The following is a 12,970-nucleotide window of genomic DNA, read 5'->3' on the forward strand; positions in this document are numbered from 1 at the left end:
GAATGCATTGGTAAGCTCTTCCTAATTTGTGATAAAACTGTGAGGAAAGGAATCAAGCCAATCCAGAGCCCTATCCTTCAAAGAAAAAGGAAAGAGTTTAACCTTGCTGCATCATCAGACATTCCTAGTTGCTTCTGCATATCACATATCATAGAAAACTTCTTAAAAAGAGTACGAGGGTTATTTGAAGAATGACCCCTAAACTGAGAGTTTTGAATCATTTAGAGTACCCTAAAATCCATCTTGCAATTGTTTGCATTAATTCTAGATCATGCTTTCTCTTAAGTCATCAAAGCATGGGAATGCATGATCCATCACACTTCCTCAAGGCAAATTAGCATTGACATTTTCCTCCCTACAATCATTATTCTCATTATTCTTTGTATCTCCACCATTCTTGCTAATGCGACCTTATTCTTTAGCCATTTCTATTTCTATTTCGGCCACTTTCAAAGCTTCTTTCTCCTTTTGTAATCTTTCTTGTTCTCTCTACACAATTTCTTAACTTTAGGATTATATAACAAAGATGCATCACTAGTGCTTAGAGCTCTCTTCGTAAAAGATTAAAGATACCTAAAAAGAATAATCAAACACGAAGTGAAAAGATAATAAAAATAAATTTTCTAATTAAATAAAACAACCAAAAATTCAATCTTAAACAATCAACTCCCTAACAACGGTGCCAAAAACTAGATGCTCACTAGTAGCAAATGTACAGGTCATACAAGTAATATAGAAATAGATATTGTTCCCCGAAAGAGTTGAGTTATCAATTAAACTATGGTTGTTATGCTAATTAGGTATGAAAGTATAATTAACCAAACAATGAATGAAATTAAGAATTGAAATTTAAAATGTAAAATAGCAAAATTCAATTTAAACAATTAACTAATTCATAATTGACTAAAATTAAGCAAGTAAGATTTGCTTAATGAAATAGGTAAGGCTAGATTTAACTAGAGCTCAAAATTAAAATTCCAAACAAAAATTAATAAAAAGACGATTTCAAAGTTAGGGGGTCATATTCAAATTGATTTGGGATTATCACCAACTAGTCCAATTCATGAAATTCATGGGCTTAAAGGAGGCTAATTCTAATATCCTTTGAAATCTCTTTCAAGTGAGATAGAGAGTGTTTAAGTTGATCAAATCTTAATTTTGCGATATTTAGATCAACAAAAACATATTAAGATCTTTAATCAATTTATAAAACCCTCTCAATCTTTAGTCTATTTCTATATCTAAGCAATCAAGTCCAATTTTTTATTATCTATCAATTGATTTTCTCTTTTTAGTCCTTCAATCAAAGATTAAGAATAATACTTAATGGGATATTGTGCTAAATATGTCTATAAGCACACAAGAAATGTATTAAACTTTATAAAAATCATAAAAATTGGATTAAACCAGTTCAAATCCACAAAATCATTCAAATACTAAATCCCAACCCCAAAATCTAAAATAACTACTAACAATCCATGTTAATTATAAGAGAATCTAAGTAGGATAAGAAATAAAACATAAAAATAACTAAAATTGAAGAATCGAAGTTGCAGCTATGGAGAATCAGGTGAAGGAAAGCCAAAATCCCAACTAGACCTTGAAGGAAGCTTGAAGATGATGTTATTTTCTCTTTCCTCCATTCTTTCTTTTTTTTTTTTCTTTTTTTTTTCTTCTTTCTTGTGGAAAGAATGAGATAAGATAGCTTATATACCCTCTAACAAAAACCCTAGAATAGACTAAAAATGGTATTGCGTGAAGTCATTGCACATGTGTAAAAATGCCACATCAACTGAATTTAGTAAAGTTGCATGGCTATATAGGTACTTGTGCAGGATCTTGTGTAGAATCAGGTATGAGAAGGATGGGTAAGGATGGACTTGCATGGCCATGCAGGTCCCAATGCAACTCTCAGTAACTTTTAAGTAACCCTTCATATTATTGCATAAGCAGTTGCATAGCCGTGGAAGAGTCTATGCAACTTTCAGTAACTGTGAACAATTCTTCAATTTTTTGCATAAGCAGTTGCATGGCCATACAGGATCCTATGCAACTTTCAGCAAATTTGTAACTAGTTTCTTGATATTTGCATAAGTAGTTTCACGTCCATGCAAGAGCCTATGTAATTTTTGGCAACCACTAACTTAAGCAAGTTTTGCACTTCATTTTTAGCATCTTTTGTCGTGCAAATAACTCTTTACACATGCAAATAATTCCTAAATCTTCAAAAGCACCATTTAACCTATAAAACAAGAAGAAATTCATAAATTAAACTAGAATTAACAAGCATGGAAAACTAACTAGATTAGCAATGAAATTAACTAAAACTAATCAATAAAAGGGGCAGAATGACTACAAAACCTAACTTAAATAACTATATGATATGCAAATATCAGGAAAACTTACCATTTTTACATTGTTTCCCTATTAGCATGTTTCTAAGTCATTTTACATGCCTTGGATTGTTTTGCACATATTAAGCACAAGCAAGTAATAAAACAACTCTTAAGTCATGCATTCCATGTCTCTATTATTTTTTTCAGTGTTACTATGTCATTTTACATTCATTGTTGAAGTTGTATAGATTAAACCATACAAAGAAAAGGTGAGATAATATAAATACAACCCCAAATTAACCTACAATTAAAGAAAGATACGAGGAGAAAATATTACAAACCATGATTTTTAAAAGGATGAAAAAAAAATAAGGTCCTAAAATTTTATGAGACCCTTAGGCCCATTATCCCATGCAAGAGGCCTTGGTGTTCCTTTTTGGGCTTGAAATCTCACTTGTGCCTTCTAGATCATCATATTTGGTTTAGGGCTCCCAAATGGCTTCTTTGCTTATGTGACTTTCCATTTGAGTTCTTTGACTTATCATATTTGTTTTTGGAAAGTTGAGATTACATATTTAACTAATTCACAAACTAGAATTAAAAGATAGTTCAAATAGAAAAGTAAATGAAATTACAAATTAAGAAAGCAATTGGAAAAGGTAAACCTAAAACTACTGCATTTCGACTAAGGGATCTCTAAACCCTAGCCACCCCATTTAGCCATTAAACCATGATCAATAGGTCCATAAACATCACATAAAACAAAAGTAAAGTGATTAGCAATCAATTTAAACAAGTAGAATTAAAAGAAAGATTAAAATTGCATTATTTAACAAAAGCACCATAAAGGGCAACAAATAAAGAAATTCAAGGAAAATAGTAAATGTGCATGAAAAATTACCAAATTTTATGAAAATGCACTAACATGGCATAATAAAACATAGAAAAAACATATCATAATAAAACATAGAAAAGATAATCACCTAAAAAGATAAATTGAAAAAATAAAAACAAATTTATAAAGTGTTGTTTGTGCAACTAGGCAGAATCTATCCACCGAAATTGAAATCCACTTGCATACCAATCCATAAGGAAATTCAAGAAACTAAAACTTGGGACAGATAGAGGACATTCTAAAGTTGATTATAGGTGCAAGAATCACTTAAAAAGTGTGTTGTGCAAGTGCATGATTGTGGGACCCTCAAACTTAGTTTAACATCGTCTTCCCCTAATACTACCACGATGCTAGGATATTAACACCACAAAGGCAGAGGAAATGAGTATCCACCCAGGTAATAACCAGGACAAATTCACAAAAAGGGATGTGAGTAGCAACTTACCCCTTGCAGAAGTCCACTATCCTTCTTTTACCATAAGCCCAATGGCCTAGGTTCGAGATAGTGGGCATAAGAGAGAGAAGGTGTTAGGCACCCTCTCTGCCTAAACTTATCTTAGAATAAGGGTCAGCCTCTATTAATAATTCCTAAAGTCTATCTTATTATTTCTTTTATTTAATTCCTTATTCACACATTTATGCAAGTCTAAAGTTACACAATTAATTCAAACAAATCAACCATGTACATGTACAAGTAATTTCTAACATGCCAAGTTGCTAATTTAATGATGTTACCATTTTAACATTTTTTCCCTATATGCATATTTAACTAAGTTAATTATATACAATATCCATTTACATGTTATTGGACATGCTGGGTCACATAAAGTACTAAGTAAAGATCATTAATGGCTCTTCAATCATACCATGCTCATAAAAAAGGTCTTCCTAAACATGCCTTAGTTTCTAGGTTGTGTACTTAGACTTTTTATTACCATATTTCCCTATATGAATCTTTACTAAACTCATTTACATATCAAAGGTTCAGTTCAACATTTCCAAAGCAAACCAAAGTAATTTAAAGTTCATAAAAAATAATTTGAGTCCTATAACTAAAGAAAGGGAGAGGAGAATAAAAGTTAGACTTTAAAATGGTTTTTTATAACCCATAAAAAAAAATGATCCTACAACTATTGCAAGGCCTTAGACCCAATAACCTTATGCAAGAGGCCTTGAATCTCCAAAGTGGGTCTTGATCCATCATTTATATAGACTACATCCTCCATGGGTTTTTATGCTCCATGTGTGGGCCTTATGCTTTTTATGGACTTTGGCTCATTTTATTTATTTAAAATTTAAAAATTAAAATAATTAACTAATTAATTAGGATAATTAAAAAAAAGATAAGATAAAATTAAAGAATAGAATTTAAATTAAACTAAAATATAGAATACAATTTAAACTAGGACTCCCAAATGAGATGAAATTTGGCCAAGAGGGCAACCCTAGACATCTTGCTACATTCAGCCATTATTGTACCAAAATAAAAGTTATTAAACTCATGCAAAACAGAAAAATAAAAGTTAGTATCGGATCTAAACAAATAAAATAAAATTGAACATAAAATTAACATTAAAAACCACTATAAAGGGCAACAAACTTGCAACAATAATTAAAAATAGCAAAACACCTAGAAAAATTATAAACTTTTATGATAATATGCCTAATATATCATACTAAAATTCAGATAAAAAAAAATACCATTCAAAAACATGCAAAATCATGCACGCAAATAAGCAATGAAACTGACATATGTGATTTTCTTACCTAATCTAACCTATTTACACAAAATGGCACTTTCATACTCAATATGGCAAGAAAACTGACATCCTAACATGCATTTCAAGCTCAAGAATTACTCAAAAAGACCAAATATAGACCAAGTTATAACCTTTTCAAAAATAGATTTGTGCAGGAGTGTGCCTACTTAGTTGTAAACTTAAAAAAAAATAATAACTAATTCTAGAAAAATCATTTTTAGGTGATTCAAAAAGAAAATCATATGTATACAATATATATAATTCATTAAAACTAATATCAAAGGCAAAAGAATTCATTTTCAAAAGGTAAAATAGAACAGAAATGAAAAAAAGTCTAAGCATGCATATGGAGTGATTTCGGTACCCAGTCAAATTTACCTTATTTTAGTGTTTTAATTTTTGGATTAGATAGGACTTTTAGGACACCCAAAGACACCTTGGAGTGATGAACATTAGATCTAGAACAATGGATATGTAATTGGAGGTTAAAGGGACCTAAAGTGAACCTAATACACTAAATAGCTAGGGCTAATTTTTGGTGAAGGGTGGTAGCCAAATGGTGGCTACAATGGGACTTTAAGGAGTGTTCTAATTAATTTACAATCTTCCCCAAAGTGCTCCAGTAGATTGAGAGTTGATTTAAAGTCTCTTAGGATGGGTATTTAAATAAGATTAGGTTAATCATGTTTAATTGAAAATTAAATTACTCTCTCCTTATTCTTATCTCTGAATTTAAATTAGGCCTAGATAATGGCTGACCAAAATTAAGTTATTTATCTTTTTAATTAATTTTTAATTAATTTTGAGGATACTAAAACCCAATCTAATCAAAACCCAATCTAATTAATTTTGATGTCCTTTGATGACTAAACTACCACATTCTTACCTTTAGGTTGCAAAAAAAAGATGACGAAAATTGTTAGAATAAGTTTAGGTGCACTCGGCTAAGAGAGATTTTTGTGAGAATGGGTGTGGTTGTCCTCTTTGGTATGTGGAAGAGAATTGGTGATTGCTAGGGTTGCTTTTTGGGTGATTAAAGTTACTATAATAAAGATTAGGAAGGGTATTTATAAGTTAAGTACTACATAGGAAGTCAAATACCAGTCCTACAAGGATAGGGGATAGGGAATGACTTTTCTCCTAAATTCCATTTTAATTTTATCCATTCTTTTTTGCTTCCAAATTTTCGACCAAGGTGAGATTGGCTATCCATTTTATTTTCTTCTCTTCTTTTTCTAATTTATTTACTTCCATTTTATGTTTAATTTACTCTTAGAGACCTAAAACTTGACTAGTTTCATGCCTTGCCCACCAACCTTGACCGAATGGGCTTGAATAAGGCCTTGCTTCGGCTAGCTTGCTTCTCAGGCCTTCCTGACCATGTCAAGGCCTTGAGGGCGCGGAAAGAAAGCCCAACCGAAGCAACATAGGCCCTTTGAGCCCTAACTTAAGCCTAACACACATACCAAGCTTATTATTTGATTATTTTTTTTATGCAATTCTGTTATTTGTATTATTATTCCCACAACCCAATTTATAAGAAACAACTTATTCATCGCTTTCAGTATTCATAAGAGCCTTGAAATATTTCAGAATTCTCATCACTAGGTCTCACAACCTCATATTTGCAAATGCCTTAAAGAGTACCAAAAATAAGGGTCTACATACTCCACCCCTCAGCCATGAGAGAGATTTTTTATTTTTTTTTTTTAAATGTTTGCAATTCGTGAGGCATCCAATAACCTAGTACAGTAATTCAAAACAAAGAGATTCGGAAGCAACACAAAATAGGAACTTTACAAGGAAGAGAAAAGGAAGAAAATGCACATGACAATTCGAGAACTTAAATAAAAAAAATGAAGTGAAAAGAACCTAGAGACCTAGCTTAGGAGAAAACTCCAATTTAAGGGAGAGGATTTGACTAATTAATTGACTATTTTTTGTCATTAGTTTTTTTTTTTTTTTTTTTTTGCTGTGGTAATAGAGGCTTCTTTTAATTAATTACTTTTAAAAATTAATTAATTAAAAGAAAATAAATTAAAGTATATAGCGGAAATTCCCAAATCTCAAATCATGGAGACAGATGTTTTTCACAATCATCCCTCATAAGAGGGCAAAATGAATGGCGCGATTGGCATAAGTGGTTCTCCCTCAATCCATACATCCCTCTAAACTGACATTGCAAATCATGATGCACGGTACTTTATGAAATCTCTAATATGAGTTGAAATTTTAAATCTAATAATTGATTGAGTTTACAAATGATACATGCAACTCAAAATGAAATGATGCTGGAAATCGCCATTCAATCACCTAGTTTTTAAGGAACTAAGAAAATCGATCAAGGTATGATTTGTTAAATAAAGATCTTAATTTGTGAAATGGTTGGTGCCTAGTATTGTACGTACTTAAAACATTAATTATCATAATTTGATCACTAATTATTAGTTTTTGCAATTAGGATACATCTAATTTTATTTAGATTCTGACAAGAATTTCATTAAGAATTTTGCATTATGAGGTCATATTTTGTAAAACTAAAAAATGACAGATCAAAAATATATTAAAGAATTTTAATTTCCTCTACAAAAGTTAGTCTTGAATAGAATGCCACATTAAATTGTCCATGGATTTCACACTGAAATTAATTTAAATTATTTTAATTGGAATCAAATGTAAATTTTAGTGATCAAATTATGATAAGCTGAAGCAATAACAATGAAAATAAGTGTAAAAGTGAGCGAGGATTAGAATAATTAACTAGAGTATATTGTTGTATTATAGCTTACAGCAAAGCAAATAATCCACAATTCTAGACTTACGCGCTAGTTTTGATGTTTTGGTTTACAGTTTCAGCTGCATGGTTGACAGCCAATTCAAGCCAATCTCTCTCTCTCTCTCTCTCTCTCTCTCTCTCTCTCTCTCTCTTCCCCTTACCCAACTTCCCAAGAATAGCTAGCAAGCCAAAGATTTTGAATAGGAATCGCTCAACCAGCAATGTACACAACTTACGATTTCCGAGTTTTGTACTAAGACCCTAAATTTACCGCTTTCTTCTCATTTATGATTCACTATACATGAAAACGTGCATTTTTCAACTGCTGGGTAACTCCTCCTTTCAAGCATAACAGGAGAGAGAGCCCATTTTTGACTCAACGATACATCTTCACCTATATTTTTTTTGATCCGGCACAACTTTACCTTTTTTTCTCGTTTTATACATGCTTCTATTGTGACCATAGCATTTGTGAGTTTCTTGTGGAAGAGTGGCGAAGATGACCTTAGCTAGACATGGCCTTTTGGTTATGGCCATTTTTTCTTTATTCGTTTCTTCAACTATTGCCGACGGAGACAAGTCAGTGGAAGTGAGTTATGATGGAAGATCCTTAATCATCGATGGAAAAAGAGAGCTTCTCTTCTCTGGCTCCATCCATTACCCTCGTAGCACCCCAGAAGTAATGCATATACAACTTTTTATGCATTTTCGATTTTGTGTTGTGGGATTTTAATGAATAGATGAACTAATATCTTTTCTTTGAATTGGGTTTCAGATGTGGCCGGAACTGATCTCAAAGGCCAAGCATGGAGGTTTAAATGTGATCCAAACTTACGTTTTTTGGAACATTCATGAGCCTGTGCAAGGCAAGGTATTGTAATTATATGGTCCTTGTGTAAAGAAAATTATCTTGAATTCTACCTTTGTATTTGTAGAAAACAAATTGGCTAACTGTGGCTCTTGTTTCTGTTGCAGTACAATTTTGAAGGGCGATTTGACTTGGTGAAATTCATCAAGATGATTGGCAAGCACGGTATGTATGCAACTCTCAGGCTCGGACCATTCATCCAGGCTGAATGGAACCACGGGTATAACTCTTCCTCTTCTCTCTTCTTAATTTGTTATCAGTTCTGATCTGTTTTTATTCTCTTATATATTCTTGTTTTGCACTGTGAACTTGTAGTGGACTTCCATATTGGTTAAGAGAGGTTCCAGACATCATTTTCCGTTCTTATAATGAACCGTTCATGGTAATAATATAACCCATCCGAAAAGGGATTCCCAAACACCCCCCTCCCGGGCTCCTTTTTTTTTCAGTAAATTTCATGTAATAGTCAAGAAAGTCATCTAATCAAAACTTAAAAAGCATTTTACAGAATCACATGGAGAAATTCATCAAGTTGGTTATCGATAAGATGAAAGAAGAGAAGTTATTTGCACCGCAAGGAGGCCCTATCGTCTTGGCTCAGGTTTGGTTCCACTCCATTTCATAGCCCTATCCCACATTTCTTTTTCTTTTTACTGGTAAAACTCATCCCATTCCTACGTTATATTGTAATGCAGATCGAAAATGAGTACAACACTGTCCAACTTGCATATAGAGAATTGGGAGATAAATATGTTCAGTGGGCAGGAAATTTTGCTCTAGGTCTTCAAGTAGGAGTTCCGTGGGTCATGTGCAAACAAAAGGACGCTCCTGGTGAAGTGGTAAGCTTAATTACTCTTCTTTAATAAGATGAGGAACCCAGAATACTAATCTGTGAAATTGGAAGAATGAAAGCATTCAAGAACAATTTATATTATGATTTTATAAGAGGCACACGCTTTATTCTGCAGATCAACACGTGCAATGGAAGGCACTGCGGAGATACATTTACGGGCCCCAACAATCCCAACAAGCCTTCTCTGTGGACCGAGAACTGGACTGCTCAGTAGGTCTACTTCCATATATTGTTTTCTTTTTTTTTTTCAGCAGGCTTGAATCCTGCAACAAGGGGTGTTCTTTCACCCTTCCCGAATTGAACCACTCCTGACATTAGAAGTCCGGACCAACCAATCTCTCTAACAAAGTATTTTAGACCTGACAAAAATGTCATTACAGGTTTAGAGTATTTGGAGACCCACCTTCTCAAAGAGCAGCAGAAGATATTGCATTTTCAGTAGCACGATGGTTCTCCAAGAATGGGTCTCTAGTGAACTACTATATGGTGGGAAAATACTAAAATCTTTCTGATATCGTCCTATCATTTTTTGGGATATATTCATTTTGTATAATGTGCTAATCCTTCTGGCTCTGCAGTACCATGGTGGGACGAACTTAGATAGAACTGCTGCCTCATTTGTGACAACTCGCTACTATGATGAAGCACCTCTCGATGAATATGGTAGGATTGATATCGAAATCTCAATTACTGCAAGAGTCCTTTAAATATTTACTGGTCTTCCTTTCTTTTGTTTCTTTTGTTTCAGGTTTACTGAGGCAACCAAAATATGGTCACCTCAAGGACTTGCACAGGGCTCTAAGACTAACCAAGAAGGCTTTGCTTTGGGGCACACCTGGTGTCGAAAGATTGAGTGATGATCTTGAGGTGACTATCAAAGTGGAATTTAACAGACTACCATTTTAAAAGAATCCCATTCATTTCAATGAGAAGTGCAGATTATTTACTTGTGCTGAAACTGTTCCTCTATATACAGGCTCGGTTTTATGAGCAACCCGAAACGAAACTCTGTGCTGCTTTCTTGACAAACAACGACACAAGAAAAGGACAGACTGTTAAGTTCAGGGGTCGAGAATTCTACCTGCCTCCGCGTTCCATTAGCGTCCTTCCTGATTGCAAGACCGTGGTTTATAACACTATGACGGTATTGTTCTTAATCATTTGTTAGCTTTCCGGTTTCCTTGGATTGAATTTTCGTTGAAAGACTTGGTCCTGGTTATGCAAATAAGGTTGTGTCACAACACAATGCAAGGAATTTTGTAAGATCCAACACAGCAAACAAGAAATTGAAATGGCATATGATATCAGAAGCCATTCCAACCCAACTTAAAGTAACATCCAAGATCCCAATGGAGCTCTATGGCTTGACCAAAGACGTCACTGACTATGCTTGGTACACCACAGTGTAAGTGCAGTTCTTGAGTTCGAACTGTTACCTTCACATTCTTTCTATCTTCTTCTTGAGAAATTATTACAGAAATCTAACTTGTAAGTTTAATTCTCATTCCAGCCTAGTACTGAATCCGCGGGACTTGTCTGTGCGAAAAGATATTCTCCCAGTTTTAAGGGTTGCAAGTCTTGGCCATGCAATGGTTGCTTTTGTGAATGGTCAATTTGTAGGTAAGAACCTCCACATTCACATGTTGCGATATAATAAAATTTCCGATCGCATTTGAGTTCCTATAATGGAAGATTTTTATATCAATTTACGAGAGCATTCCATGTCTTTAGGTAATTATGCTAATTGTTTTCAGGATCGGCTCATGGAAGCCAAATTGAGAAGAGTTTTGTCCTACAGAAACCTGTGGAATTGAAGCCTGGTGTTAATACCATTACACTCTTGGGCTCTCTAGTTGGACTACCTGTAAGAAGCTATCAGAAGAATCATAATTTTTGGATTTCAATGATGAATTTTGCAGTTGAAACTGACAGTTTCTCCTTATGAATTAAGGATAGCGGAGCCTATATGGAGCATAGGTTTGCTGGGCCTCGAGGTGTAACAATCTTGGGTTTGAACACTGGAACACTGGATTTGGATGCAAATGGTTGGGGTCATGAGGTGTAATAAGCTAACCATACAGAATGAATCTGTTCAATTAAGTTCATTGAAGAAATTAAATTTCCAGCTTAATGGTCTAATATAGTGAATGGCTAATTAAAGTGACATCGTGCCCACCTTGCAGGTTGGCTTGACTGGAGAGAAGGGTCAATGGTACACTGAAGAAGGATCAAAGAAGGTAACCTGGAAAGAAGTTCCACAAGGAGAAGGTCCTCCAGTCTCATGGTACAAGGTAATTGGCATTCATATATCACCAACATCAATACTTGAATTTCTGAATAATTTGATGCTACATGGCAAAGAATCATCTATTGGGTACTCAAATAGGCCTTGTGATCTCCTGTTAACAGGCTTCTTTTGATGCCCCTGAAGGAAACGAGCCAGTTGCTGTCCGTATGACTGGTATGAAAAAGGGCATGATTTGGATTAATGGTCAGAGCATTGGCCGTTACTGGATGTCTTACGTCTCCCCTCTTGGTCAGCCAACACAATCTGAGTAAGTAAAATCACTACTTAATTATACATGTAGAATAGATCTTCAAGGTATAAAAAGGAACCGAGATTTCTTGGACCTAAACTTATAAAAACCTGCAGGTACCACATCCCGAGATCTTATATGAAGCCAAAGGATAACCTCATAGTAGTACTGGAGGAGGAGCAGGCCAACCCTGAAAAGATAGAGATTCTACTTGTGAATAGAGATACAATCTGTAGTTTCATAACAGAGTATCATCCACCCAATGTAAAATCATGGGAGAGGAAAGATGACAAGTTTAAAACTGTAGTTGATGATGTGCGACCATCAGCTCACCTCAAGTGTCCAAACCACAAGAAGATTATCGCAGTGGAGTTTTCAAGCTTCGGTGATCCTTACGGCGCTTGTGGAGGGTTTAGTCTTGGAAATTGCACATCTCCTCTTTCCAAGCAGGTTGTCGAACAGGTAATTCCTGCTCCCTACTTGGTCTTTTATTATTATTTTTTTTTTTTTGCCTATTTTTTTTTTCCTCTGACCCAAGAACCTGATGGGCCTTATATCAATTTTGAGCAGCATTGCTCTGGAAAAACTTCTTGTAGCATTCCTATTGAGAGAGAGCTCTTCGACAAGAATAATGATGCTTGCCCAGATATTCAAAAGACACTCGCCATCCAGGTGAAGTGCGGCTAGATGAATTAGAGAACATCAGATGTGTTATATATTGTAATCATGAGTCTGAATGAGGTAAATGGAGCATTATGCTGGTTAAGGACCAAGCAAAATACAGAATTTTTGTCTCTACAAGACATTCAAACTCATGATTTGTATTCACCTTTTCTTTATTCAAATCTCTTATTAAAATTGAGAACGGATTGTTTTGTCTCAGGTAGTTGTAGTTTCTTCATATAACTTTTTTTTACCGGCTATGAATCCTTTCGTTTCTTTTTC

The 12,970-nt window shown here is 34.2% G+C and overlaps 1 protein-coding gene across 1 annotated transcript; it reads left to right on the forward strand.

Moving 5' to 3' along the window:
- The first annotated feature begins 7,891 nt into the window (after positions 1-7,891).
- LOC110657267 (beta-galactosidase 13) lies at positions 7,892-12,970 on the forward strand. Its single transcript, XM_058148626.1, has 19 exons — positions 7,892-8,446; positions 8,543-8,638; positions 8,743-8,855; positions 8,951-9,017; positions 9,144-9,236; positions 9,331-9,474; positions 9,604-9,698; positions 9,869-9,974; positions 10,067-10,151; positions 10,237-10,355; positions 10,465-10,632; positions 10,718-10,893; positions 10,999-11,108; positions 11,243-11,352; positions 11,440-11,547; positions 11,672-11,779; positions 11,898-12,043; positions 12,142-12,487; positions 12,596-12,970. Exons 1-19 carry the CDS (start codon positions 8,267-8,269, stop codon positions 12,710-12,712), a joined length of 2,487 nt encoding a protein of 828 aa, XP_058004609.1. The 5' UTR covers positions 7,892-8,266; the 3' UTR covers positions 12,713-12,970.

Source organism: Hevea brasiliensis, chromosome 6 (assembly GCF_030052815.1).
Source record: "Hevea brasiliensis isolate MT/VB/25A 57/8 chromosome 6, ASM3005281v1, whole genome shotgun sequence".
Lineage (NCBI taxonomy): Eukaryota > Viridiplantae > Streptophyta > Magnoliopsida > Malpighiales > Euphorbiaceae > Hevea > Hevea brasiliensis.

What these genes read in the sequence shown, in the direction of transcription:
- LOC110657267 (XM_058148626.1), top strand. Translation starts at nt 8,267, where the DNA reads ATGACCTTAGCTAGACATGGCCTTTTGGTTATGGCCATTTTTTCTTTA. An exon ending in CAGGCTGAATGGAACCACGG is followed by an intron (nt 8,856 to 8,950) that starts GTATAACTCTTC and finishes GTGAACTTGTAG; the next exon opens with TGGACTTCCATATTGGTTAA. An exon ending in GCCCTATCGTCTTGGCTCAG is followed by an intron (nt 9,237 to 9,330) that starts GTTTGGTTCCAC and finishes ATTGTAATGCAG; the next exon opens with ATCGAAAATGAGTACAACAC.